The 26,048-nt window shown below is 41.2% G+C and overlaps 2 protein-coding genes and 1 long non-coding RNA gene across 5 annotated transcripts in view; 1 reads left to right on the forward strand and 2 right to left on the reverse strand.

The window, feature by feature from the left end:
- LOC110990844 (uncharacterized) overlaps window positions 1-1,090 on the forward strand; it is a 33,623-nt gene extending 32,533 nt beyond the window's left edge. Inside the window, exon 9 of the transcript XR_015426644.1 lies at window positions 141-1,090. The gene's annotated coding sequence lies outside the window, so the exon portion shown is untranslated. The remainder of the gene's footprint in view (window positions 1-140) is intronic.
- Window positions 1,091-2,753: 1,663 nt separating this feature from the next.
- On the reverse strand, window positions 2,754-4,019 carry LOC147797897 (uncharacterized). Its single transcript, XM_087141827.1, has 2 exons — window positions 3,473-4,019; window positions 2,754-2,881 (listed from the first exon to the last, which is right to left on the reverse strand). Exons 1-2 carry the CDS (start codon window positions 4,017-4,019, stop codon window positions 2,754-2,756), a joined length of 675 nt encoding a protein of 224 aa, XP_086997953.1.
- A 15,053-nt stretch (window positions 4,020-19,072) lies between these two features.
- Window positions 19,073-25,650, reverse strand: LOC147797898 (uncharacterized). 3 transcript variants are annotated; one of them, XR_015426651.1, is made up of 7 exons: window positions 25,535-25,650; window positions 22,841-22,921; window positions 22,397-22,474; window positions 21,917-22,015; window positions 20,878-21,140; window positions 20,267-20,407; window positions 19,073-19,201 (listed from the first exon to the last, which is right to left on the reverse strand). It is a non-coding gene; the product is annotated as an uncharacterized LOC147797898 (long non-coding RNA). The 3 variants fall into 3 exon arrangements; XR_015426652.1 differs by lacking the exon at window positions 25,535-25,650 and adding an exon at window positions 24,504-25,280 and having other exon boundaries at window positions 22,397-22,471; XR_015426650.1 differs by lacking the exon at window positions 25,535-25,650 and adding an exon at window positions 24,504-25,268.
- Window positions 25,651-26,048: the final 398 nt, after the last annotated feature.

Here is a 26,048-nt window from a genome sequence, read left to right on the forward strand (position 1 = left end):
TGAGCAGTTACATTGAGGGATCTTGAGCCTCTAGTCATGCTACTTGAGTGACCAATTATACAGTACAGGTCAGAGTTTTAGCTGTCACTCTAACATGATAAGTGATGAACCTGACACGCTGTTCAATACATGCTTTGCAGGCTTTACCTTGCATTGCTGGTCCAATGCATGACAAGCCTGACCCCAGACCTCATCTCGGCAGGGCTTGTGACCGCAGACAGCAGAGGTGATTGACAACAGTTAACCACACGCTGAGCCGTTGCTCCAGCTTTGTGCATGTACATGTACACTGTATGGCAGCGCATTGAAGTGAAATCACGTACATGTAGCGCCTGGCTGACAAGATGACCGTCTTAAAATATCGAAATATGTATGATACAGCCTTTTTCTTTTAGTTTTGGATTGCGAAGTTGTTCAGTCGGATTACATCTGAAAAATGCCCCATTTCACTGAATATGGCCAATAGTGCACTGTGTGTGTTTAGATACTACAAAACTTTTTCCCCAATGTAAGCTTTGAATTTTAAACTCGTCCAATCGACTGGAGTGACAACAATGCTTTTCCTGCTGATTCTAATGCAAGATCGGTTTTAAGCAATTCCTGATTGCGCGAGAAACTTTTTTCACAGATAAACAGTAACCATGAAAGAAATTCATTCCTCAGCTAGAACTCTAATAACAAGCTGATTTTACAATGAAGTATTTCTTAATTTATGGAATTCATGTATCAGAATTTCAGTAAATTTAAAAACCGCCCCTGAACTTGCGTAAATTTTAATTTGAATTTTTCATTTGCTGCGATGCCAATAACAGATGTTCTGCTGTAACCGTGCTACGATAATGCCACTACCAAGCAATCATGAAACTACAACCACTCCAGTGCTTTCATCCCAACCACCAATCATCAATCGAAATGATTGTATTGCATCTATTCATTTCAATACAGCGACAACAAAGCTACAGCCCTTTCGCATCACATACATACATATTTATGAAGTTATGGATAGGGAGACTCTCTCTGGGTGCAAGCTGGGTACGATCATGAATAATACTACCTATGACGTAACATGAATAAAACATGTACTATACAGGTAGGCTCCTGTACCTGACTTGCGCCTGTCTGTACTCCACATGCACCCATTATTTCATACTTCGGTTTTCATAAATTGTGGGCGCATTTGGAGTACAAACAGGCGCAAAAAGTCAGGCACATTTCGATAAAAAATATTAAGTCTGAAACTGTGAGCGTGTGTGGAGTACAAACAGGCGCAAGTCAGATACATTTTGTAATGGTCCTTTGGATTCAAAGAAGACGTCATGGTTTTATAGTAACTTGATGAACTCGAGGGTGTCTGCGCAATCCGAAGCTGGATGCGCAAAGTTTGGAACAGTGGGGGCACCATAAGTCAGTCATTGTCGTCAGCAGGCTGTCTCGCTGGTGGCATTTTTCCCTTGCTACAATCAGATGTTGTTGATGGGCCTCCTCGAACCTGGAGCTGGCCTTGAGCACAAGCGATTGCCATAGTGGTCTGTTGCTGGCGTGAGACTCAAGGTCCTTAGGGTGTATGTCGCTCATCTGAAGGTTAGATTTGACACAGCCCTTGAACCTCTTCTTGGGCCGGCCCTGCTTCGTTTGCCACACACTAATTCACCGTACAGTAGGTATCTTGGCATCCGGTGCTCCTCCATGTGAATGACATGCTCCACCCATCTCAGCTGGGCCTTGATTAGCACTGATTCTATACTGTTAAAATTTGCACAGTCCAGGACTATGAGGTTTGTGAAGCGGTTGTGCCACTGGATACCAAGGATGGAGTGGAGAGCATGCATGTAGAAGCTCTTCAGCTTTTTGATGTGCCTGTGATATAGTGTCCGTGATTCACATCCATTGAGGAGCGAGGGGAGAACGACGGCATTGTAAACTTTGAATTTGGTCATCAGGTGTCTGTTGGGCTGGTTCAGGACTCTGTTGCAGAGCCTTCCGAGTGCTTGGCTTGCTTTCCTGATGCAGGTGTTGATCTCCTTGTTGAGGGAGTCATCGTGTGAGATGATGCTACCCAAGTACGTGAAGCTCTAGATGTTTGAGAGTTGGGTAACATCAATGATGATGGTTGGGGAAGGGGAATCATTGTTTGGAGCAGGCTGGTGAGACACTGCGGTCTGGCTGAGGCTGATTTTCAGGCCGAACAGCTTAGAGGCCTCTGAGAAGCAGTCCAGCATGAGGTGTAGGTCAGAATCTGATTGGGCGATCAGTGCACAGTCATCGGCAAAGACTGCTTCTTGAATGAGGTCGAAGTGGCACTTGGTTTTGGCGGTGAGGCGAGGGAGGTCAAAGAGGGAGCCATTTATGCAGTAACGGATGAAGACTCCCTTCTCCAGGTCTGGCTCAGTGTGGAACAGCATGTGGGCCAAAAAGATGTAAAACAGGACTGGTGCCGAGACGCAGCCCTGTTTCACACTGTAGTTGATTGCAAACTCCTCAGCTGGTTTGCCACTAGTGAAGACCTGACCAGTCATGCCGTCTCGAAAGAGCCGTATCACTTTGATGGACTTCTTTGGGCATCCAATTGGTTCAAGCAAGGTCCAGAGAGCTTCTCTGTTGACCTTGTTGAACGCCTTGGTCAAGTTGATGAACACTGTGTAGAAGGGCATGTTCTGTTCTGTACACTTTCTTGTAGTTGTCTCACAATAAATATCATGCTCACTGTGCTTCTGGCATGTCTAAAGCTGCACTGTGCTTGGGAGAGAATTCGCTCAGATGGAGACGGTGACCAGTCTGTCTAGGATGACCCGTGCAAAGATATTCCCGGCAACAGAGAGGAGCGAGATGCCCATGTAGTTGCCACAGTCTGCCCTGCTTCCTTTGCTCTTGTACAAAGAGACTACGGGGGCATCACTACGATGAAACTATGATCACTACGATTAAAAAATTTGAGCATATCACCCCGATTTTGAAAAGTTTGCATTGGCTTGCGGTGAAAAAGCGGTTGGAATTTAAAATTGCATGTCTTGAATAGCTCCAGATTATTCATGTGAATTACTTGATGTTCGATCGAGTACATGCACGTTGCGCTCGACAACTTCTGGAGTAGTTTGTTTACAACAGCCAATTGGTAAAACTAAATACCATGGTGATCGATCTTTCACACTATATGCTCCTCAATCATGGAACAGGCTACCAGTAGCAGTTTGCTCTGCTGACACTTTGGATACATTTAAATCTTGCTTAAAAACACACTTATTTAAGGATTACTACTTATCTTGTACTTGTTAATTTTAATTTCTTCATTTTATGAATATTTTAATTTAATGTTTTTTTATTGCTTAATTCTAAATTTTGTGATATAACTCCTGTTACTTTGTTTTGATTATTTAAAACTAATTTCATTTTTGCATTTTACTGTACAGCGCCTTGAGGTGTTATTGACATGGAAAGCGTTTTTTGAATAATTCATTATTATAATTATTATCACAGAAGTCATCTGGCATCTTCTCATCCCAGATACTCTGCAGAATGTTGTGGAAGGTGTTGAGGGCGTTAGGGCCTACTGCTTTGTACATCTCTGCAGGTATGCTGTCCTTCCCGATTCTCTGCCAGAGCTGGTTCTGGTGGATCGCCTTCTTGATCTTGGCCATCGTGGGAGGAGAGTCGAATTCCTCCACTACAGGCTGCAGTGGAATCTGGTGAAGCGTGGTTGGGTCCACGGTTGACAGTCTGTTAAGCTGGGAGCTGAAATGTTCCTTCCAGCACACTTGCTGAGGAGTAGCAGGCCGTTGTCGTTGACGTTTGCTCACACCATGTAGCCCCAGGACCCTCTCCCAGCTGCCGTAGTCTCTTCTCACTTGCACATTGAAATCCCTGAGGATGACAGGCTTGTCAGCCTTGGGGGTGGTCTTGATGGTCTCATCAAGGAGCTGGTAGAACTGGTCTTGGGTGTCGTATGGACTTGAGAGTGTGGGTGCGTAGGCACTGACAATAGTAAGGTTTCTGTCCTTCCTGAGGGAGATGCGAAGCTTCATGAGTCATTCGCTAATCCCAACTGGAAGTGACGGAAGGTTTTTCACAAGCATCGACCTAATGGCGAATCCTCCTCCTGCTGTTGGTGTTGGCTCGTTCAAGGAGTGTTCTGACATTCCAGGCTCCCTTGATGAGTTTGATTTTCGTTTTGCTTTCACTGTTATTATTCTGACCACAGGTAGGATGAGTCTGTCAACCGCGGTAAGCTGATCAGACTTGAAGGGGCAAGGCATTTGCTTAGAGTTCCTTTTCTAACCCCCTCCCTCATACAATGGTGGGCAGTGCTGTCCTAAAGAGGCTACCCAGTCGCCCTGGGAGCTCCCGAGCTCTACCTGTTGCCTTCATGTTTATGAGGAGAGCGACCACTCTCCTCATAAAGGCAAGGCTGCCGACGTACAGGTTTGTGACTGACAACTGCCAGTGCTCACCAAACACCTGTTGCCGTCGCCACTCACCCATTGCTGCAGGACTTTTGAAGGGGACGACAGATCAATGATGAGTTGCATAATGGACCTGTGTGAGTGTTTTATAGTAGGAGAATCGTTGCACTGGGGTAGTCCCACTCTCTTGACTTGGTGAGTCTTTGTCCAATGGCACGAGGAACCATGACAATTGGAGACTGCCAGGCTGCAGGGGATGACCAAGACTTATTACGTGTCACATCCAGGGTCTAACACACTCCACAGTGCTTGCTGACACCGCTTTCACATCCATTTGATCCACAGTTGATCTCATCTGCTCGCTCTGCCTGGAGTCAGTCTTCACATGCAAGGAGTGGCATACCCTTTAAAACTAACTTTGCCAGGGGTGTGACTGCTGTCACATGCAAACAGCTATGGGAATAGACTGCCAATTGAGGCTAACGAGCTCTATCTGCACGGGTTTATGATCAGAGCTGTGAACGACGAATGCTGTATCGGCTCATGAAACGTCAGATGTTGTTTTATTCATGTTACATGTAGGTCATTTGCTGTATTATTCATGACTGTACCCAGATAGTGCCTTCCTTACAGATATGCACATCGCACATGCAGATCCGACTTCCTTTCATTTCGGTATGATCTTTGCCATTTAGTTTGGTCGTAATTTGGTCAGAATCGGAGTGATTTTTTTGGTAGATGTTTCAGCTCCAAGGTCGAAAACTGATGGGAAAAATCCCCACTTCACATCGAATTTATATTCGCACAATTTTGAACACACTAAGCTCGGGTACAGCAAGTACGGCAAAACTATCTATGTGTATACTAGGATCACTGCCGTGGGGGCTTTCTTGACTAAAATTTGGCCAGCAGACCAGTGAAGTCAAACCCTGTTTGTATCTTGTGGATTTCTCACAAAATAGCTTTCTCTAATTTAGAAAATTGCTTTATCGTAAAATTGCTACTTACAGTTCTCGGCTGAAAAATTGATTTCACGCTTGAATATTTTCTGTGCCTGATTCAGAAGTTGTGGAACAATTCAGACATTATTAAATATTGTTGCCTGCATGACACTTTCATTGATCCTGTATGGTCAAACAAAATGCTCTATTGTCTCAAATGATTTGGTGACGCCTGCTTCATACAAGGTAAACTACTAACCACATTTCCCTGGAATTTGAAGATAACTTGAGCTGCAGTCAAACTGAATACTTTTCGTCGTGAGAAACTAGGAAAATGACTGCTCTGATCAACAAAGGGCCTTGCTGTTCTGGGGTTTGCATGTAGCGTGTGCACGTTTATACTCAGCAGATTGCGGTGTCGGCATTCTCAGTTATTCAGGGTCAGCGCTCTTCGTGTTTGCGGTTAACTCCTTTCATGTGTGTTTGACTCGATACGTGCTGACACGCTAAGTGTGTTTACATGTCGGCAAAAATTCTAACCTGTACTGTAGCTCTAGTCTCAGGAACATGAACCAGCAGGTTAACATGATCCTCTAACCATCCAGGCTTGAGTGACCATGAGCTCTAGTCTCAGCAACATGAACCAGCAGGTTAACATGATCCTCTAACCATCCAGGCTTGAGTGACCATGAGCTCTAGTCTCAGCAACATGAACCAGCAGGTTAACATGATCCTCTAACCATCCAGGCTTGAGTGACCAATCCTAGCTCTAGTCTCAGCAACATGAACCAGCAGGTGAACATGATCCTCTAACCATCCAGGCTTGAGTGACCAATCCTACCTTTAAGTAGATTCATTGAAGGATCATTTACACAGCTGGGACCTGTCCTTCAAGAGTTTGGCTTTGAATACACCTCCAGTAAATATGGAGTCATGAGCTAAAGTGTCTTGTGTTTCTGCAGTCATTTGCAAAGGCACCATGGCTTGAAATTGCTGAAGATTTAACAAATTGGATTCTTCTTGTATTCGTTTCAGTGTTGTGTTTACTGTGGCCTTTCTTGGAGATGAAGTTACCTGGCTTAAGGAGCATAGGTGAGTCATGATTGATTCTTTTAAAAACATCATTTTATGTGCCAGCTGCCACTGTATGTTTGATATTGTGAATAGTGATCATAGCTTCCCATGTGTTGAAGGGACAGTCCATCATTTGTCTGATCCTTTGTGCGTCATGTTCCTTTGAGACAACAAAATTACTCAAAATCTGAAGAAAGTTGTCTAAAAACAAACCTGATGAAGTTTCAGCTCAGTAAATACTGTAAATTCTGAGAAAAATAATATTTTAGGAGTTGGATTTCAGATCAGAAATTACTGAATCATGTTAGAATTGCGCTGGAGTTTGAGCCCCAGGGACAAATTCTCCCATTCACTCAAATGCAGCTATGCAATATCACACACTGAACCAATGAATTATAGTAACTGATATGTGTATTTGTCGTGTGAAGGCTTGTGCATTTCCAATGGCAATTTTCCAAAAAAAGTGTCTTCAATGGCCTTTTTTTATTTTCTTCAAATGACAACTCCCCAGAAAGAATAAGTTCACAGGGAGTTTAGTTCCACAGCCATCTATCAACCAAGTATGTTTTTCAACAATAATTTCATCAGTTCCTTTTTTGGCTAATTGCGAATGATGGACTGCACCTTTAAAAGAAATGTGTAACACTTCATTCTTAGGGAGGCAGAGGTTTGACAAGAAGTTTCCTAAAAAAGTTAACTTAATTTGAAAACATGGTTTCAATTAATTGGCAGGATTTTTTTATTTAAAGCATTGACTTTTAATTGTAATTCAAATGACTAAAAAACAGCATTAACCACTTGCTGCCGGTTGGGTTTTTCTTGAGCAAGACAAGATGCTGGGTCCTTTTCAAGATTTTCTATTTTCAAAATTCATCATTTCATTTAATGGTCGTTTATACCTACATGAAGAACTTTTTGGGCACTACTCTAAAGCTGACAGTTAACTTTATTGACATTTGAATATTTCAGCCAGGCCTGCAGCCTTGGAAAAAGAGCCCAGATTGTGTGATGTTATGTAAGAATCTTTTGTTCCAGAAACTGGCACAGTGCACTGCTGACTTCTTTTCAATAGAGGCCAGAGTAGCGTGCAGCGGTGCTGTGTCGCTCATCGCTGCGGTGGTGGAGAGCTTTTGTCCTCAGTGGCAATCCACTTGCTCAAAATGCCTCAAACCGTGGTATACTGTTTCAAAACAATGCTGGATTATCTCCAATTTTGAGAGGGAAAAAATGTCGGTAATGCGCAGCAGCTCAGTCTTTTGTGCTAAACGCAGTCTTTTGTTATAAGGCCTCACTCTTTTGTCCCAGTTCCGGGCTCCCTTTGGACTATAGACTCGGAAAGGGGGCCGCCTGGCAGGAAGTGGTAAAAAATCATTCAAGAAAATTATGCTGTGTGTTTCATGAATACTTCAGAAATCTTTTTGCTTGATATTTAAAGAACCAGGAAATAGAAGTATTTTAATAAATTTTACTAAAAGCCGTCAAAATTGTATCTTTGGGTTTCAATTAACCTCATTTTGAATTTTTGTTTTGCAATTTTAACCCATATTTCGATGTTTGCTCTTTTTTATGCTCATGCATATTTGCATATTCATGAGAAAAACTATGATGTTATCCAATGGACTGAATCTCAATGTTCCACTGATTTTAAACATGAAGCCTAAATCCTAGATTTACATCAGAGCAAAAGTGCCCTTACTTGTCCAGAAATGCTTGGTCAATTTTTAATGTTTGCACAAGTGCTACGTTCAGTTCACATAATTCATGAAAGATGTCAAACAGTCTTCATTCATGGAAGAAGAGTACAGAGATACACAAAAAGTGATTCTAAGAAAAATTCATTTCCTGGTTCCTTTAAATGAAGAAATGGCTGAATTTTAATATTTTGATTCTTCTAAAACAACTTAATCAGAATTCAGCTAATGGGTGTAATCATGGGCATATATAAGTATTCTCTATTTTGAGCCCACTGAGCTTTATTCACAAAATGCCCATTTGGGATTGTGTTCCCTGAATCCACTTCATTTATCATTCACTCTAAAATCAGAAGGGGCCTTGAATCTTTTTTTTTCATTTAGAAACTTTGGGTGACTTATTGATTTACTGAGGCCGACTGAGATGAAATTTCATTGTGCATACATGATATAACATATGATTTGCATAAGAATGGACATTGATTGAAGCAACAATATCTCTCAGGGTTCTCATAGTTGATACATGTAGGTTGTTCAGCCTTCAAACATGTCAAAAAAGACGGTTGAAAAGTCAGCACATATGAACTTAAAAGAAACCTGCAGCTTTACATTAAAACTTCCAAAGATGAATGGCCCAAAGCAAGATTGGATACGGCTGCATTTTGAGAGAAAAAAAGAAGTGGCTGGTAACAAGACTATGAAAACCAAGAAATCAGAGACTAGTCATAAGATTAAAACACACTTTGTAGAATGCCAGATGACAAACTTTATATGCAGCTTCCATAGCGGTCTTTTTCTATACAGTGGTCTGTGATAAGGAGTGTTTGGAATAATTTTGTACTCGGTTAATTTGAGAACAAAATGTGTTGGACACTTCCAACATATGAGTTACAAGAAATTTAAAAAATTCGCTTTACATAAAAAAATCTGACTTTCACTCAAAAAGGATGATTTTTAACAACCCTGCCAATTTGGTTGTTATCCATATTGCCGAGAATCTTGCTCTTTTTTTCAAATGATTTAATCTAACATAATGCCCTAAAGAGACTCATGACATTTTTTTCTCACCTATGCAGGGAAAGGAACATCAGTGAGCCAAGCAGGGTGAAGCGGTTCCTGTCTACCGTGGTCCTTGGAGGGTCTTCACCTCACAGACTTGGCCAGTACAAACAGGGTGCTGCAAAGCTCAAATATTAGATTTGCAAAAAGTATCCAGCGTTGTCCTAACATAGTAAACAGGATTTCAGGCTTGCCATGTAGATGTTTTTAGTTAAAGGGAAACGTCAATTTTGCACGACAGCTTCGGTATCAAGGGTGTATATTTGTCTCTAGAAAAAGAAGTAATCTTATTTTAAAGCGTAGCTGCAATGCAATATGTTTGAAAACAATTTATGGGGAACTTTGCAAGCTTGTTTGATGTGTTTTTACATTCCTGTTTGGTTACATGCATTGAAAAAGGCACCTTTTTAACACTTGAAATCATCCAAGCTTTCCTGGACAACAGAGGGCGCTATTGTTATGAAGTCCAGTCTAATAAAGGGTCTGATAAAGAATTTAATGCTTGCTTTTTGCTATGAACAAAAAACAACAAAGAATCAGTGAAGAGGAGAAATTTGTGTCCAGCTAAATCTACAAAAATGAAGGATTTCTTTTGAGCAGAAACCATCCAACATTGAGGCTTTCTTCCTGGAATGATATATCACACTTTTACTATGAATATGGAAATGTTCATTAGCATAAAAACCTAAAAGACAGTAAATTACCCTTTGAAATACTGAAAGAAAAGCCAGAAATCAGGTCAACTGAGATAAATAGGATACATTTTGAAGGTTTGTATTCAAACAAATTGATTGCAGCTACCCTTCAAGTTGGTTTCCAAAAATGATCATTTAGTTTACCAAATAATCAGTATTTTGCATTCTGTGCATTAGATAGACTAATTTGTGCACTCAAAATTGTACTTTCAAAATCTGTCAAATTGTTGGCGACTGCACAAAATCATAGTTATGCCTTTAGCTATGTCGATAGATTAGAACTCTTTGAAATCTTGAAGCTTGGAAAAAGCTGGGCTGGTATTTATCAAAATTTTCATTTTTCAAGCTTTTTCAAAATGCAAAAGCAGGCATTGTAAATTCCTGATATTCCAAGTTACAAGTAGCTGGAACAAGAGGCTTGTTACTACCAAATTTTCTCAGAGATGCCTCTGAAAGAAATTTCCATGTCCACCGGATCTTTCTCAAAGTGATGTTACTTTACGCTAGTTGATTTTTTCTGACAGATACATGTACATAATATTAAAATGAATATTCTGAAGCAGTTAGTGTAGAAGTGCCTACCTACGTGTACTTGATTGACGCATGAATTTATATTAAACTGAATACATTAAATTTAGTACTTATCAGTCCGTTTCTACCCTAATTGGTATGCTGTCTCTGCCCTGTGTTTGCATATTCAAATTATTTAAATATATGCAGATTAACTGTGTCCTCTGACCTTTTTTGAAATTGCGCAATCCTAACCTTTAAATATTAGTTCCGAAATGATTTATATCAAGAGGCAATTGGCCTGGTGGTTAGCTAGCTGGCTGCCGGGCCAGGGGATCCCGGTTCAAATCCTGGGGTCTCCGGAAAAGGAGGTTTTTTAATTTTTTTTTTATAATACTAAGTTTTTTAACAAAATTGTGCATGCCCACCTGGAATTGAACCCAGGTCCTTGTGCATTGCAGTTAGGGTCCTTAACCACTATGCCACGGCACTTTCTTGAAGAAATGTGCTCGTTTCTAAATGTTAAACCTTCCATTGTTTGGACTTAGAATATTTTTCAGCCAAACTCTGTACTGGAGATAGGCAAGGGTGGAAGGCCTAGGGGCTAGAAGTCTGAGAGCTGATAGGAAGGGTAGAGTGGATGGCTGAGGGCTTGGGACTTTCAATATTAGAGGCCTAAGGATCCCATGGGGTTGAAGGACATAGCTTCTTAATGTTCCATATTGCTCAGTGGGTTTATTGGAGCCCTGATAGGATGAAGACTAAAAGGCTCTAAGAGGGAACTTTATATAAGGAGCTTGGAAGATGTTTCAGACTGGCAGGACTTAGGATGGGGCTGCTGTGTAAAATCTAAAGATAGGAAACAGATGTAACTCTGGCAGTGTAAAATGGTTGAGATTGGGGGAATGTGCTCAGAGGCAAAGTACATGTACTACACATTCACAAATAAAATTGATCAAAACAGTTCTGTTAGTTTAAACATTTATTTCATAAAAAGCAGAATGATTGAAGAGGTTCTGATACATAGTAAAAGTTTGATAAATACACCTGGAAAAGGCATATTTCCACAGCTAGCTAAAAATTTGCAAAACCAAGCAAATTTCTGATTAAAAATTTTTGAGATAATTAAAATTGGAAAGGCTAATAATTAAAAGACTTCCACTAGGAAAACTCAAAGCCACATTTCCAAAGGGTCATAAAAAACACTTGTTACACTGAGGTTTGGAATGGTCACTGGGTGAGCAAGACAGTGTTGATGAGTACAGAACTGGTATTTTGATTGAATGGGAAAAGGGGAGATTTGAAATGTGCAAAACACTGGTCACTTTTAAACTTTCCTATCACTTTAGACTCTAGTCTTTCCAAACAGTGACTATTTTATGGTACAAATTCGTCAGGTCAGTGCTAAAAGGTCATTACAGCAAAACTAATATTTTTGAAAATACTTTCAGGGTTTTACTCTGAGCATGAAGGAAATGTTGCATTGAAACAAATAACATTTGTTTTACTTCTATTAAACAATTTTTTTGGACCAACATATTTAAATTTCAAGAATTTTTTGCCTAATTTCTTGTTTAAAATGGTGTTTTTCAAAAAGAAGCATTGAATGCAGTTTTTCAGTAAGGACCTTTTAGCACTGAGATGACAAATTACAATTTTGAAGTATAGCATTGTGATAACATTATGAGTTTATTTCATTTTGGGTTGACAGGTTTGCTCAGTGATACATGTACTTTCCTGGCCTTCCACCTCAGCGACCCAGAATCAAATCTTGCCCAAGCCAACGTGTGGATTGGGTTTTCAGTCCCTACTTGATTCCTTGAATTTCTCTGTGATTATTTGTCTGCAGTTTTTTTTGCACCTCTAAAAACTTCACACTAGTCCCCATCCCCCCAAAAAATGCAAGAAATGGCTGAAAAAAAATGTAATGATATGTACACATCCATACACTGGCAACAGTTGATAATGATGGCCCACTGAAAATCATCCAATAGAGATTACACGTACATGGCTGCTATGAATAAATAAGTTATGAAGTTATCATTATTCTTTTATTTCTGGTCATCCAATGAACATTCAGTGCTAATTGCAGGATGACTATGAGTGGCAATGAAGAGGAAAATAAATCTTCAGTTTTCAGAGGTTGTGGGCCTTGGTGGGATTCGAACCCAGGCCATTGAGGTGGAAGATGAGGAAAGAGCTGCTATGCAAACCTGACTCCCAACAAATGAATTAAAAGCAAGAAATATGCCCAAATATGAGAGTGAATGTAAATGAGAGTAAATTATTTGGAATGGTTGTTGAAATGTACTCTGACCAAGTACAGTTACTTTAAATAGGAAAATACCTTTTCAATCATGAACTTCGATGAAAGTATTATGCAAAGAGTTCCATACATGTACACTGACATTGCTCATTTCTGCTTTCAATGGGACATGTAAATCAGCCATTGGGAGGCTATATGGTCCTAAAAATTCAAATTTAGCAGGGAATATATTGAAGCATTTACTGCTTGGAATTTCCTGGCCCAGTCTGGTAGGGTTTGTACAAAGGGTGTCAAGTGATGCCTGTGTATGGAACTCTTTCCCACTAATAGACATGTACAAACATACAGACTTGCTTCAGTACAGGATGGCAGGGGTGTAAATCTGTGAAGGGGGGGGGAATGCAGTCCAACTTCATGAGTAAGAGGTCCATCAGACTTGGCTGATTACTTTGTATTAATAGGAACCTTGTATTATCAGAATGAAACCAGTGAAGAACAAAGAGATTGGGACCTCCAAATGTCCTTGTTACAAGCAGAATGTTGTATTTACATTGCTCTTATTAACAGGGTTCAAATATACATACTACCCCGGCACTTTTTGATTAGAGGGGCTGTTATTGGATTATCTCCTGCTCACAATTTTTTGGCAGTGACAAAAATGCAGAGGTATTTTTGAAACTCCCCAGCAGCCAAAATGTTTTAAGTAGCACTAAAAAGGCAGGTAGCACACAGTTTTGATGTGAGATTAAGCGGTGAAAGAGTACCAAATCGATTGTATCACAAACAGCGCCCCCTAGTGTTCTCTACCATTCATTGTCCCCCCCCAAGTCCAAGACACAGATTTACATGTGTACAAACCACAAACATATAAACGCATAGACAACCAGATCACATTCCAAACTACATTGACATTTAGTGATTAGTGTGGTGACCGACTAAAATCAAAACTATGGGCAAATTCACCCCTTGGTATAGGGAATTTATGCAAAATTGAAGAATTCCAGCCAGAAAATTGTCTGAAGCCATTTTTTTAATTTAAAAAACATCCTCTATGATCTGGCCTATGTAGATTGACAAGGATGCAGTTGCAACATTTGAAAAGATGAGATACCAGTGCTGAAGAGTAAAAAAATGGAGCACATTTTGGGAGCGCATGTAAACAAATAGAAGCAATGTAAGAGCATTGCCCATAATGTGCACTGAACACGCTGCCATCCATCGTTTCACCCACTGTTTGCCCATACTTATAAAATCATGGTTACACATTTTAGACTGTGTTTATAGGTTTGTGGTACACACAGTGTACATTGTACATCATGAATAGCGCCCCCTAGTGTCCCTTGGCATCCAGCATATTCAGCCCCAGTCCCCAGCACAGATTTACATCACTGTTGAAGCAAGGAACTGCAGTCTTTTCCTTGCCTGTGTAAACCACTGCCTGAGATCCTGCTGTGGAAACTCTTCCTCAGTCACGGAGGTGAGGACGGGCATTTATCTGAGTTTCTCTCCGTGATATTCTCATGAATCATCTCAGGGAAGCCCTATGGGTGCACTGAACTAATTGAAGCCCCATTGAAGACAATGTAAAATCGACCACGTTTGCAGCCCCGGTGCGGGCGACCGAAGTCCCTCAGGCCTCTCAAACAAAAAACAAAGTGTTCTGGGGTCATTCAGCTCTCAATTGATTTTCAATTTTTAGTAGGTTAACCAATGAAATTTTTAATTATCCACCCAAAACAAACTCACCTTCCAAAAAGTGAACGTTCCCAAGTCTGTCAGCGGCCATTTTTCAAATGACATCCCTCCACCTTTTCAGGCTCTTGGGACAATTTTTCAGTGGCATTTTTCTATGCTTCGCCCTGGGATGGGAGCCCTTGAATCTAGGGAGTTCATTCTGGGCCATTCTTTTACAATCCCACAAATTCTTGAACCACACAATCTCCTCTTTTCCAAATAAACTGTAGGGGTACTTTTTGAGCGCCTCAGCCTGCCCAAGAATTTCCCTTGAATTGGGCAGTGCACCCTTTATATACACCCAAATTTCATTGCCTCACAGAAAAACTGCACTAAATGGTGAAGGATGAACCAAAGTCTACACATATGGGGCCCAATTTTCCAAAAAATGATCCAATGTCCATTTATGGGCCAAAATGTTCAAGGTCAGCCTACAGCAATCTACACAGTCTATGCCAGCAAAGGCTGCCTTCTCTCACTGCACTGCACACAAGCAGCAATGTTCTGTTCTAATGATGTAGCAACTTGTAGTTGCATTTTTTGGCAAATGTCTGTGATTTCTTGGGTTTGGAAGGTTATTTGGCCACTGCACATGTTATTTTTAGAAGGTTTCTCTATAGTTTAATTAAGTGGGACGTTTTGCTCATTAAAAATGGGGGGTGGGGTGGGGGGGGGGGTTAATCCAATCTCAATTTGAAAGAAGTGTTGAAAAAAAGGTCTCATTAGTCAATTACAGTTGTGATTAAAAGGCCTTCCCTGCCCCCCCCCATTAGCACAAGCACTGCTACCATCTGCATTTGAAATTATTTTGAATTAATTACTAAGTGAGAAAAGAGCCCCTGGGCTTGCCTTCATAATGTTTAGAAAGGACTGATTTGAAATGGGAAATGGGAGCATTTTGATGAGAAATCATTCAGATTGTTCCTCATAAAAGTTGCAAGCTGATCAGAATAGCACATATTTAAAACAATTAATGGGCAGGAATCCACTTATTGAAATGTGACCCTGGCAACACACAGAAACAATCAGGCTATTGCCCCCAGGGGAACAACAGCCTGTCCAAGTGGCATACTTATAAGGAGACACACACAGAAACACTTGTGACGTATTAGGTGACCTTCACTTGGAAACTCAGTTCACTCTTGGCCACTTGGAAACCAATTTAAACAAAACACCCTATCACTATGGAGCAAAATTAATAAAAGCATGACATCAGTCATTTCAAGACAAAATCATTCCGAGTGACCCAAAGAAAAGCACTGAGCCAACGTTTAATATTGTCTCTGACACTATGGGTCGAGTTAGACGGGGAATTTTTAAGAAGAAAAGAACTTGGTTCAAACAGAAGCATGAATTGACACCCAAAACTTTGCATTGTGCCAGTGAGGATGCAACTGAGACAGACAGGCCTCGGTATGTTCGACCAACGTTTGAGCAGCTTGAGCTAGCTGTTTGCAGAGACGAAAGAGGGTTTTTCTGCCAGGCGCTACCAACAGCAGAGGCCAAGTGTAGAAATGTGATGTTGCTCCGACCGAAAACTGCAGAAATTACTGCACTCGACCAGCTCCAGTCCAGGGATGGAACAAATCAATCGGGAGGATATCGCTTTGTGAGTTTACGCTCAGCACTGCAGTTGGGTGCACAGGCTACACTTGATCACCAAAGACTGCATCCCGGGTGTGACAGCCAACCAGAACTCATGCCAGAGGCAGAAGAATGCAGAGGCTTGGCTGTTTCGGAAGTGATGCACTGCAAAAAGTGCGGCTTCATGACACAGAGACAAAAACTGTACACCGACATACCTCAAAAGGGGCCTGGGCGACGCACTGCTACTCCAAACATGGCATTCCAGGTTGGACTCTACAATACCGGCATCGCAGCAGCAGGTGCAAGAAGGCTCCTGGCAGCTATGGACACGACTGTTCCTTCAGGTAGGGGACTGCAAAAGATTGCAGACAAATGCGGTGAAATTATAACTCAGGAGAACCTGCAAGACATGGCTGCAAAGAGGAGAACTGTGAAAGACATCCACGAGCTACAGGGATTCGAGAGGGAGAGTCCAGTTGCTGTTGAGATGGACAGACAGTATAACAACCCACTGAGAAATGCCCGGAAACAAACTCTCTTTGTACCAGCAACACAAACCAGAGACACGGTCTGTGAAAATGTCACCTCCTCGAAGTACGTGATCATGTATCATCACGAAAGCAAACTCTGCAAGAGTCGAGATATGCAGCGAGCAAAGGGGAAGAAAACAAAGTGCCCCGGACACAAAGGATGCACAGCTACACGCCGACCTGAATTTAACATGGGAGACGAGAAGGAAGGGGGACTGAGATGTGCTGCGAAAATGCTACAAAGTGAGGAGTCCCTGTTAGTGAGCAGCGTGACCACCGATGCAGACGGGCATTTGGCAGCTGGTTTAAAATCCCACATGAGGACCAGAACTGACACAGACCCTGTGGAGCAACTGGACTGTCCTCATTTGAATAGGTCTTTATGTTCTGCTGTCAGTAATGCCAATTTCAGTACAACTATGTTCCCCCAATGTGCATATAGAACTGAGAGACAAAGACAACAACTGAAAAATCGTTTTGGTGATGATGTAAGTCATCGGGCACAAGCTGAAGCCAGTGCAATCCTCCAAAAATGTAATGGAAATGTTGAGAAAATGAAAAAGTTTGCAGCTAAGGTTTCAAACGCTATCCCAAAATGCTATGCGGGGAATCATAGTCTGTGCCGAAAAGGTTCACAAATTTGTAAAGGGAATTATAAATTCCCTTACATGCCACGCTATGTAAGGGGAAAGCTTAAGCTGTCCAATGCCGACGAGTTCCTTCTCAAGAAACTTGTGGAAAAACGAATCGGGTACGAGGCTTTACAAAAAACAAGGTACGGTATGAGTACCCAAAAGAGTGAAGCCATGAATCATGCTTTTGGAATGACCAATCCTAAAGGTACTCTCACCTTTTCAAGGAACGCTGCAGCCAGAGATCACAGCTCAGTGCACCTTGTTAATAACAGGCATGCAAACTCCATCATAAAGAAATGCAAAGCAGCTGGATGTCCAATAAGCATTGGCTCCCCAGCAGCACATGCTCTCGCTGAAATGGACAGAAAGCAAAAATATCACAGAAAGCGTGCCAAGTCAAAAGGATATCAGAAGCGCAGGGCACAATGTCGAGGGGAGAGATACAATGCTTACTTTACTGCACAGGCCCTGTACAATCCAGGACAATTGAATCCCGGGCCAAACGACGAATCCAAACGCAAAGAAAATGAAAATGTCCGAAATGTCTACTCAGAGCACAGTTACTGTACAATGAATGTGTAAAGTGAACAGAGTCTGCCAACTTTTAAGTTTGACAGTGTTAGGGTTACATCACGCTAGGGGTTGAAAGCATTAGGGTTACGGTCAACTAGGGTTGAAAGTGCTAGGGATAGGGCTTGCCCTTTTCTGGATTAGTCCAGGGAGCAACTTACATCAGTTACTTCAACCATGCTCCAACATGCAGGGCGGATAGTTGTCATGCCCCATGCATGCCCCTTTCCTCTTACAGGTTTTCCGTGCATTATTAGTTGCACGGGACTCCAGGGACAGGTGGTCCCAATTCACACACAAAGAATTGTGGCAAATATGGCTCACATCGTACCCCCGAGATAATGTTAAATTCTTGGTATGTACGATGTAAGCCAGTCTGTGCACACTCATCCTCATGCGAGCATTTGATCCTGTCAGTGGAAGGTGGACATTCATCCTTCCATAATTTCCACCTTTCCCCTTTTTCCCTTTAGTGCTGCCAATCCACTCCCTGCAGCCTGTTGCTGGCTCAAATATGCTCTTTTTAGAGATTTTATTCTTTATCTTCTCACACCACATTTCAATATCGTCTTCATCCATTTTGAACGGATCAAAGAAATGAAAGCCCATGCCGTAGAGTTTGACTGGTTAAAAAGTTTGAAGGATAAGTTTGAAAAGTTTAAAGTCTGCTTTCAGTATGTGTTACACGGCACTGGTACAAACTGTACATAGACACTGCATATTGTAAACTCTTTATACCTGTGAAGTACTGTTGTCAATAAAAAAAAACACCGCTGAGTTTGTAACAGATCAAAAAACTGTCTACCAGAACCTCTTCTTGTCTCCAAACCCTAGTTAAGATGAATGTAAACAGCAGAAACCATTTTTAAATCTCCACCGCCAAGCCCCCATGGAAGCCGCCATTTTGAAATATAGGGTGCACTGAACTAATTGAAGCCCCATTGAAGACAATGTAAAATCGACCACGTTTGCAGCCCCGGTGCGGGCGACCGAAGTCCCTCAGGCCTCTCAAACAAAAAACAAAGTGTTCTGGGGTCATTCAGCTCTCAATTGATTTTCAATTTTTAGTAGGTTAACCAATGAAATTTTTAATTATCCACCCAAAACAAACTCACCTTCCAAAAAGTGAACGTTCCCAAGTCTGTCAGCGGCCATTTTTCAAATGACATCCCTCCACCTTTTCAGGCTCTTGGGACAATTTTTCAGTGGCATTTTTCTATGCTTCGCCCTGGGATGGGAGCCCTTGAATCTAGGGAGTTCATTCTGGGCCATTCTTTTACAATCCCACAAATTCTTGAACCACACAATCTCCTCTTTTCCAAATAAACTGTAGGGGTACTTTTTGAGCGCCTCAGCCTGCCCAAGAATTTCCCTTGAATTGGGCAGTGCACCCCTATAGGATCTTATCCTCCATCTTGCCTCCATAAGGTTGAAAGAGGCGAGGGCGCTCTTCTAATCTGCACCATGGTCTGGTCCTCCTTGGGCATATGCACAGCTTCTGTATAACAAAGTCTGGGGAAAAAATCAAGCACAAAAGAATGAGCTTAGCTGCAGCTAAAACAGATATTTCGGAAAAAACTAACCCTCCTTTATGGGTGTGAGGTCTGAGCCGGACTAAGAAAGGGCACAATTTTCCTGGCAAAGCAGGTTCCTTTTGTGGGAACTGCACTTCACTGGTTCACAAACAATAAATTTGTAGATACTGCAACTGCATTCTTACAAACAAAATGAAAACTCCCCACCACAATGGCTTTTTTCAGCCAATGAGGGGGTGCTTCTGCTCAAGATGGATAGGTCTATCAGTTCATGAACAGAATGTCTGTCCTTTTGTATTCAAATGACCACATCTTTATCAATAGTGGGGCTACTGTAACAATTGAGGTTTCAAAGCATCTAGAGGGAAATACTCGTTGAATCTAACTTGATTAATTTCTGTAGGATTGTAAATATCAAAGGTACAGTCCATCATTTGCAGTTATCCAAAAAAGTAACGGATAAAAGTATTGATAAAAAGTAAACTTTGTTTGAAGACCGTTATGTCCAGAGCTAAACTCCCAGTGAAACTTGTTTTTCTTGCAAGCTGTCACTTTGAAGAAAACTATGAAAGGAGGCCATTACCAACGATGTGATAAAGATTTGGATAGTTGCTATTAGAAGCACGCATGCAAGCGTTGTGACACGATGCATGCACAGTCTCTACATGACATAATTTATAGGTTCAGCTTGAGACATTGCAAGGTTTTATTTGACCAAAACATAAGAACTTGTCCTAGATGCTGAATTCAGGTGCACTTCAAACATGACTCAGCAACTTTTGAGCTGATTAGAAATCCTAAAAACATTGTTTTTCTGAGAATAATAGTATTCACTGAGATTAAACTTCATCAAGTTGATTCTTAGGCAACCTTCTTTGACTTCAAGTAATTTTGTTGCCTCAAAGAAACATAATCCACAAAGGGCAAATGATGGACTGACCTTTGAATGGAGGGTCTCCCAAAACAGGTGCTCCTTTTTTTGTGACGTTTACATTTATTGTTTACTGGCCAAAAGCCGACCTGAATCACATGACACTCTTACCTGCTACTTTTCACAATGTAAGGCCTGTGTCTTCAACATTGGAGATTTCATCGCTGGTCAGTCCAGTCGCACTGTATGCATGAAAAGTTAGCCAGCCTCAACGTAGGCAGCTATTGCAGTGGCAAGGAGGTCTGCTCAAATCTAAACACAAGAAAAAAAAAATCACCAAAAATGTCAAGTAAAGTCAACCTTTTGCTGTTTTTTAAAAATCAAAAGGTTATGGGTGAAAGTTTCAACCGAAGGGCAGATCCATAGCTATTTTCTGTTGGGGGGGCACCTATTGCTACATTGTGGGGCTTTCCACACACTTTTGCAAACCCACCAAATTCCCTTCATTTTCTGAAATCTTATACTGATGCTCTTTTTGGAGAAGGAACAAAGCCCCCACTGCCCCCATGACCCTGGATCCACCCTTGCACCCATTAGTTTCAGAAATAGTCACTGCTAAATATCAGACAGCATACAGCACTCCGCAGTGCATGTAGTAATTGGCTGGGTGGGTTCTGATTGGTACAGGGACTGATGGGTATAAGGCAAACTGTTGTGAACACCAAAATTATGATTACTAATCCTGTACTTAAGTGAGAAAAGAAACAAGAGAGATGACTTACTGTGTCAGGGTGGTGATTCCAGAAGATGAGCCCACAGGCAGGGGACCAACCACGCTGCTACCGCCTTACATTATCAGGGCAGTGATGCCAGAAGATGAGCCCACAGGAAGGGACCAACCACGCTGCTACCGCCTTACATTATCAGGGCAGTGATGCCAGAAGATGAGCTCACAGGAAGGGACCAACCATGCTGCTTTCGCGTATCAGGGCAGTGATGCTAGAAGATGAGCCCGGGGGCAAGGCGCCAACCACGCTGCTATCGCCTTGGAAGAAATAAAAGAGAAGATGGTATTATTTATCCCTCTGTTCTGGGGGACTAAGTTTTGAACATGCCCCCAAAAGAGTTTTTAAGGCAATGTCCCAACGTATGGCTGAGGTAAGTCTGAAAGAAGCGGCTTCAGCCATCTGTCATAGACTTATGTACTAATGTCAGCCTAAGCCGGATGATTTGGACAAGGTCAGTTGCCAAATGTACAAACAAAAGAATATACCCAGGGACTGTTTGAAGTAAGTGAGGATTTCTTGAAGCCCATCTGAACTTCAATCCTAAAAGAGCCAGGGAATCCACATCCCCCCTCAACATTTTTTCCGGTATCACAGCAGTGCACATTTTCCACAAGCCTTTGGGTGTTTTTTCGATGGTAACTCCCCACGGTCCATTCGGACACAATTTTGTGAAAAGCAAACACAACTCTCTCAAGCAGTGTCCATTTCTCCAAGAGAGATCAACCCAAACTGCTGACATGCTCAATGTACGCAGGCTGGCACATGTGTGGCCTTCAACTTCCAAATGACTGTCAAAAAATAAAACAGGTTGAAGTGAAACTACAAACTTGTATCAGAAAGGAAAGTTTGTACATTCATATCAAGTTTTCAAAAAATCTTGCATTGGACAGCCCAGTTTTTGTGAAATTCCCCTGTCTGTGATGAACTGGTAAAAGTAATGCAACTCTTTTAGGGTTAAATTCAGAAGTGCCACGGCCGAATGTACCAGCATAAATTGATTTCTAAGCAGACTGCAATGTGACAGCTTTTCTACCTGCTGTTTTTCTTCATCCACTGTTCTTGTTCCTCATCACTGTCAGGGTCGCTGTCACCAGAGTCCTCACATGAACTTGAGTTTCTCCTGTGCTTACTTCTTTAGAACAAAATGGGGATAAAAAGACACACATGTATGTCATCATTGACTCTGTTAGTTGATTTCAATTCCGAAAACACGAGACAGGTGACTTCACCACATAAAAAAACAAAATTGAAACAAGGAATAAATTTCTTTCACTTTTTCTATTTTCTCTTTTTGTTTGAAATTTTTGGACTTCTTCCTGCTTCTATCCTCTTACAACAAAGAAATTCTAACAGATATAAAAAAAAATTCAATGTCTTTTCTGAGGGGACACCTCCATTATATTGTCTAATTTTGAAACTGGAACACACAATGCTAAGTTTTCGTATCCAATTGTTACTTTTTTCTGTCATCCAGAACCTTTTCACACATAGTCTCTGGCCAAGGTACACGTACCTAATTTCACTGTCTGTGCTACGGCTAACGTCAGAGTCATCTTCATCATTCTCTATGTGGCTGAACTCATCCAAGCTACTGGAGTCAAGACAAAACAATTAAGAAAGATCATTCAAGTAGTAAGACAAAAGGACAGCATAGAAAGACTGTGGTTCCTGGGAATCTTCCCAAATCTTAAAAATCCTCCCCACAATGGTACATTCTCCAAAATTCTACGAAGGCATCAAGTCCCTCGTGAAATCAAAGTGGCTGGGCTGGGCTCTACCTCCCTCAATCCTGCTACATCTTCCACAAACCCCCTGGTGTAATTTGAAAAACTAGGAAGGCTGAAATTAAGATTTAACAAAAAAGGAGAAGATAAGTAAATTTGCAGGAATACATTGTACAGTTTAGATTCTCAATCCAGCTCATCTTTGAATAACCTGATGCTGGGAAGGAACTTACTCAGGTTCTGCTCTCTCCGGTGATGCTGCCCACACATCAGCCTGTACTTGCTCCATCATCTTCTCTTACTCTGACTTCCTCCTACAATTAAAATAAACAGTGCATCCTTCAGCTTTTGCTGTAGTTACAGCAACATCCTTCACTTATTGTATAGCCCATAACGTAGGCGCAGTTAGATATTTTTCCTCCAGTGCCTTGCAGGTGCAATATTTTCACCTCAAATTTCATGATAAGTGAAATTTCATTAAACTTCCAGTTTTCTAATTCAAAGTTTCTGATTTTACTCACACACGACAATATATGTTCCATTTAAATTTTAATTTTGGCTCAATTTTAAAGATTTTTTTCTGGACAAGGGAAAATGGACTCTTTTAAAAATGGGCCCAAAAATGTAAAAAAATTCTAAAGAATTTTTGTGTAGGTATGTTAATTGAGGTACATGTAATAAAAATTTATTGAAATTGATCAGCTTCACAGATCGTCTTAAATTATGTGGGATTTGTGGAGATGTTTTCAAGTGCAGCACATTAGGCAACATTCAGTAGAATTCTTGCCCAGTTCCCAGACGCCAACCTTTTTGAATTTTCAATGGACAAAATTTCATCACTCTGAAAATGTCCACAAATGTTGAACAGCGAGTGTGAAGGTTACAGTGCTAGTGTGAAGTTGAGGCTTTTTCCACAAGACGTCTGGCAACACTGTATGAGGAAAGTCAAGTGAAAAGGTTTACTTGAACCTATCCTAGAGGAAGAAAGAAATGCCCTCGAACATGGCGTCATACACAGGCCCTCTATAAAGACTACTGTAATTCCAGACTACACTGTACTTCCTTTCAGTTAAGATAAACATGTACATAAAGGAAGCATTTCTGATGGTGATACCGATCATTTTTCCCAGCAGTGACCTAATGTTATGAGAACACCATCTCAAAGCATTAAACAAGTCCTATTCAGTCTCATTTAGCAGTGAAAAATGTAAGGTATTCACCTACGAAATGCTCGACCAGTCGGTTTGACTATTTTCGGTGAAATCCTGTTTTTATCACACGAGCAACCTACATGTACATGCATAACATGTAGACTTTGTTATGTCTGTATGACTGGATTGATACCAGCAGGGCAGGCGACATACACTGTGCAGGTTGAACAACCCAAACCTGTGAAAATACACTGTTTTCTAGAGCCACTATAAAAACAAAAATAATTATGATTATTTTTATTGGTACATGTACGTCACAGTTGCTCTCAAGGGAAAATCTGATTGAAAAAGCAGAATAAGGGTCATCGGTACGGTACTGTCATAAGCATGAATCAAATTAAACAAAGACTAGATTCAAGAAAGTAGGCCTAAACTGAAACTGATGGATCATATCAATTCCTAGCAATACAGAAAGCCCTCCTCCAAAAACTACTGTGCGCTAATCTTTTGATCTTCGGCCTTGAGCCTTGTGTAAACAGAGCTGCCCAAAGGGCCCAAACCCAGTGTGGACAAAATGGACGATACCAGGGCAGACTCATACAGTATTGTGCAATGTGTTACATGCAGAAACAGGTACAAGACTTTAAATTCCATGTTCCTTTTACATCAACGTCATTGTAAAAGCAGTGATTCTTAGGAATATATGGTTGTTGAAAATGCAAAGTGGTCATAAAAGAGGACTTACATGTGTTACATGTACTAACAGAATTATTCCCATGCACTCGCAAATCCTGTCTCAATGTAACATGGCTACCACATGCACGCACATGTGGTATACGAACGCCCTGCACACGTAGATGTGGAAGCCGATGGCTGAGTGCATAATCAACTGTAATTTCATTGGAAGCAAAACTGTGTTTCTATAGAAGGGGTGAAACAGTGGCTAATCAAAATAACTTTTACATGGTCAGTTATCTAATGAATAGAAGAAACTACCCTGCATTTGAGAAGAACAAATGGTGGCGCTAGCCTGAGTTACGGCGGGTTGAAGTTGGGAAATTGAGCAGAAAGAGAGCATAAACGGTGAATTTACACATAAAATTACAACAAAACAAGACGAAACTACAATGTTGAACTATAAAAATGACCGGAGTTAAATCAATGAATTTTGCCAACTTACACAAATTTTTCAAAAGGAATGTGAAGTTCATAATGCTCAACTGAGGAAGCAAATGTTTGACGCATTTCTGGGTTGTGGTAGAAAAACTAGAAATGAACACCGATTTTTCACGGGTCTTTGTGTATGGACAGGCTACATGTACGTGGTTCAGCAGCGTGTTAAAAATGAGCACAACCAAGGAACTGAGCATTACAACCCTACATGTATGTAAACAAAACTGGCAGCAAATCACACAAAATAACGTACATACACATGTATGTCGGCTACATATATGTACCTATATACCATAACCATTATGTTAGAGCACAAGGAAACAGATAAGGCCGGGCATGCTGGGCCTTCATGTCACTGCATCATGCATACATGTACTACATGTACTACTAAAAGAGCAAGACCCATGTACGTGTACAAGACTACACGTACCTACATGTAGAAATCCGTCCAAGAAAACTGAAACTTCAACTTGCATCTCATGTGTGCGGTACAACAATCATAAGAAGTCAATCAGTCATTCAAACTTTCAAGAGAGGAATGGCTTTGCGTTATCCTGCAAATATCCTTTTTATCTTGATTTACAATTACGGGGCTTAACCTACCTTCGTGCCAACTAATGTTTTCCAGCCTTCATGGCGATGATGACCTCATTTTTTTATCGTGTCCCGCATTCCCATTTTGGGCATGCCGCCAAAACATTTACCAATATTTAGCGCCCCCTATTGAATAAAAATATAGCACCCTCTGTTGAGTCAATATTTACCGCCCTCTGTTGGCGAAGTGAGTGGCGCCCTCTATACAAAGAAAGATGCGGCAAATTTTATATGGCGCCCTCTGTGGGTTAGTTGTTGCCGACGTCAACTTTTTGGCAACAGCGCCCCCATGGTTCCAATGAACAGGGTGCAATTTGAGTATGGCGCCCTCTAGGGAAATGTACTAATTTTGTTAAAAAATTCAATTGCCCCCTCTATTGACCTGATGATCAAAAACTTATTAGCATTTCTTTATTCGGAGAAAAAGGAGGTAAATTAAGACCCAAGGGCCTCCCCAAAGTTTTTCGTCTGTGCTCAGCTTGATTGGATTCCATGTACATGTGTGTGCGTCAACTTTTTTAGT

Source organism: Acanthaster planci, linkage group LG10 (genome assembly GCF_054643075.1).
Source record: "Acanthaster planci isolate LZ-2023a linkage group LG10, COTS_SCS, whole genome shotgun sequence".
Classification (NCBI taxonomy): Eukaryota; Metazoa; Echinodermata; class Asteroidea; order Valvatida; family Acanthasteridae; genus Acanthaster; species Acanthaster planci.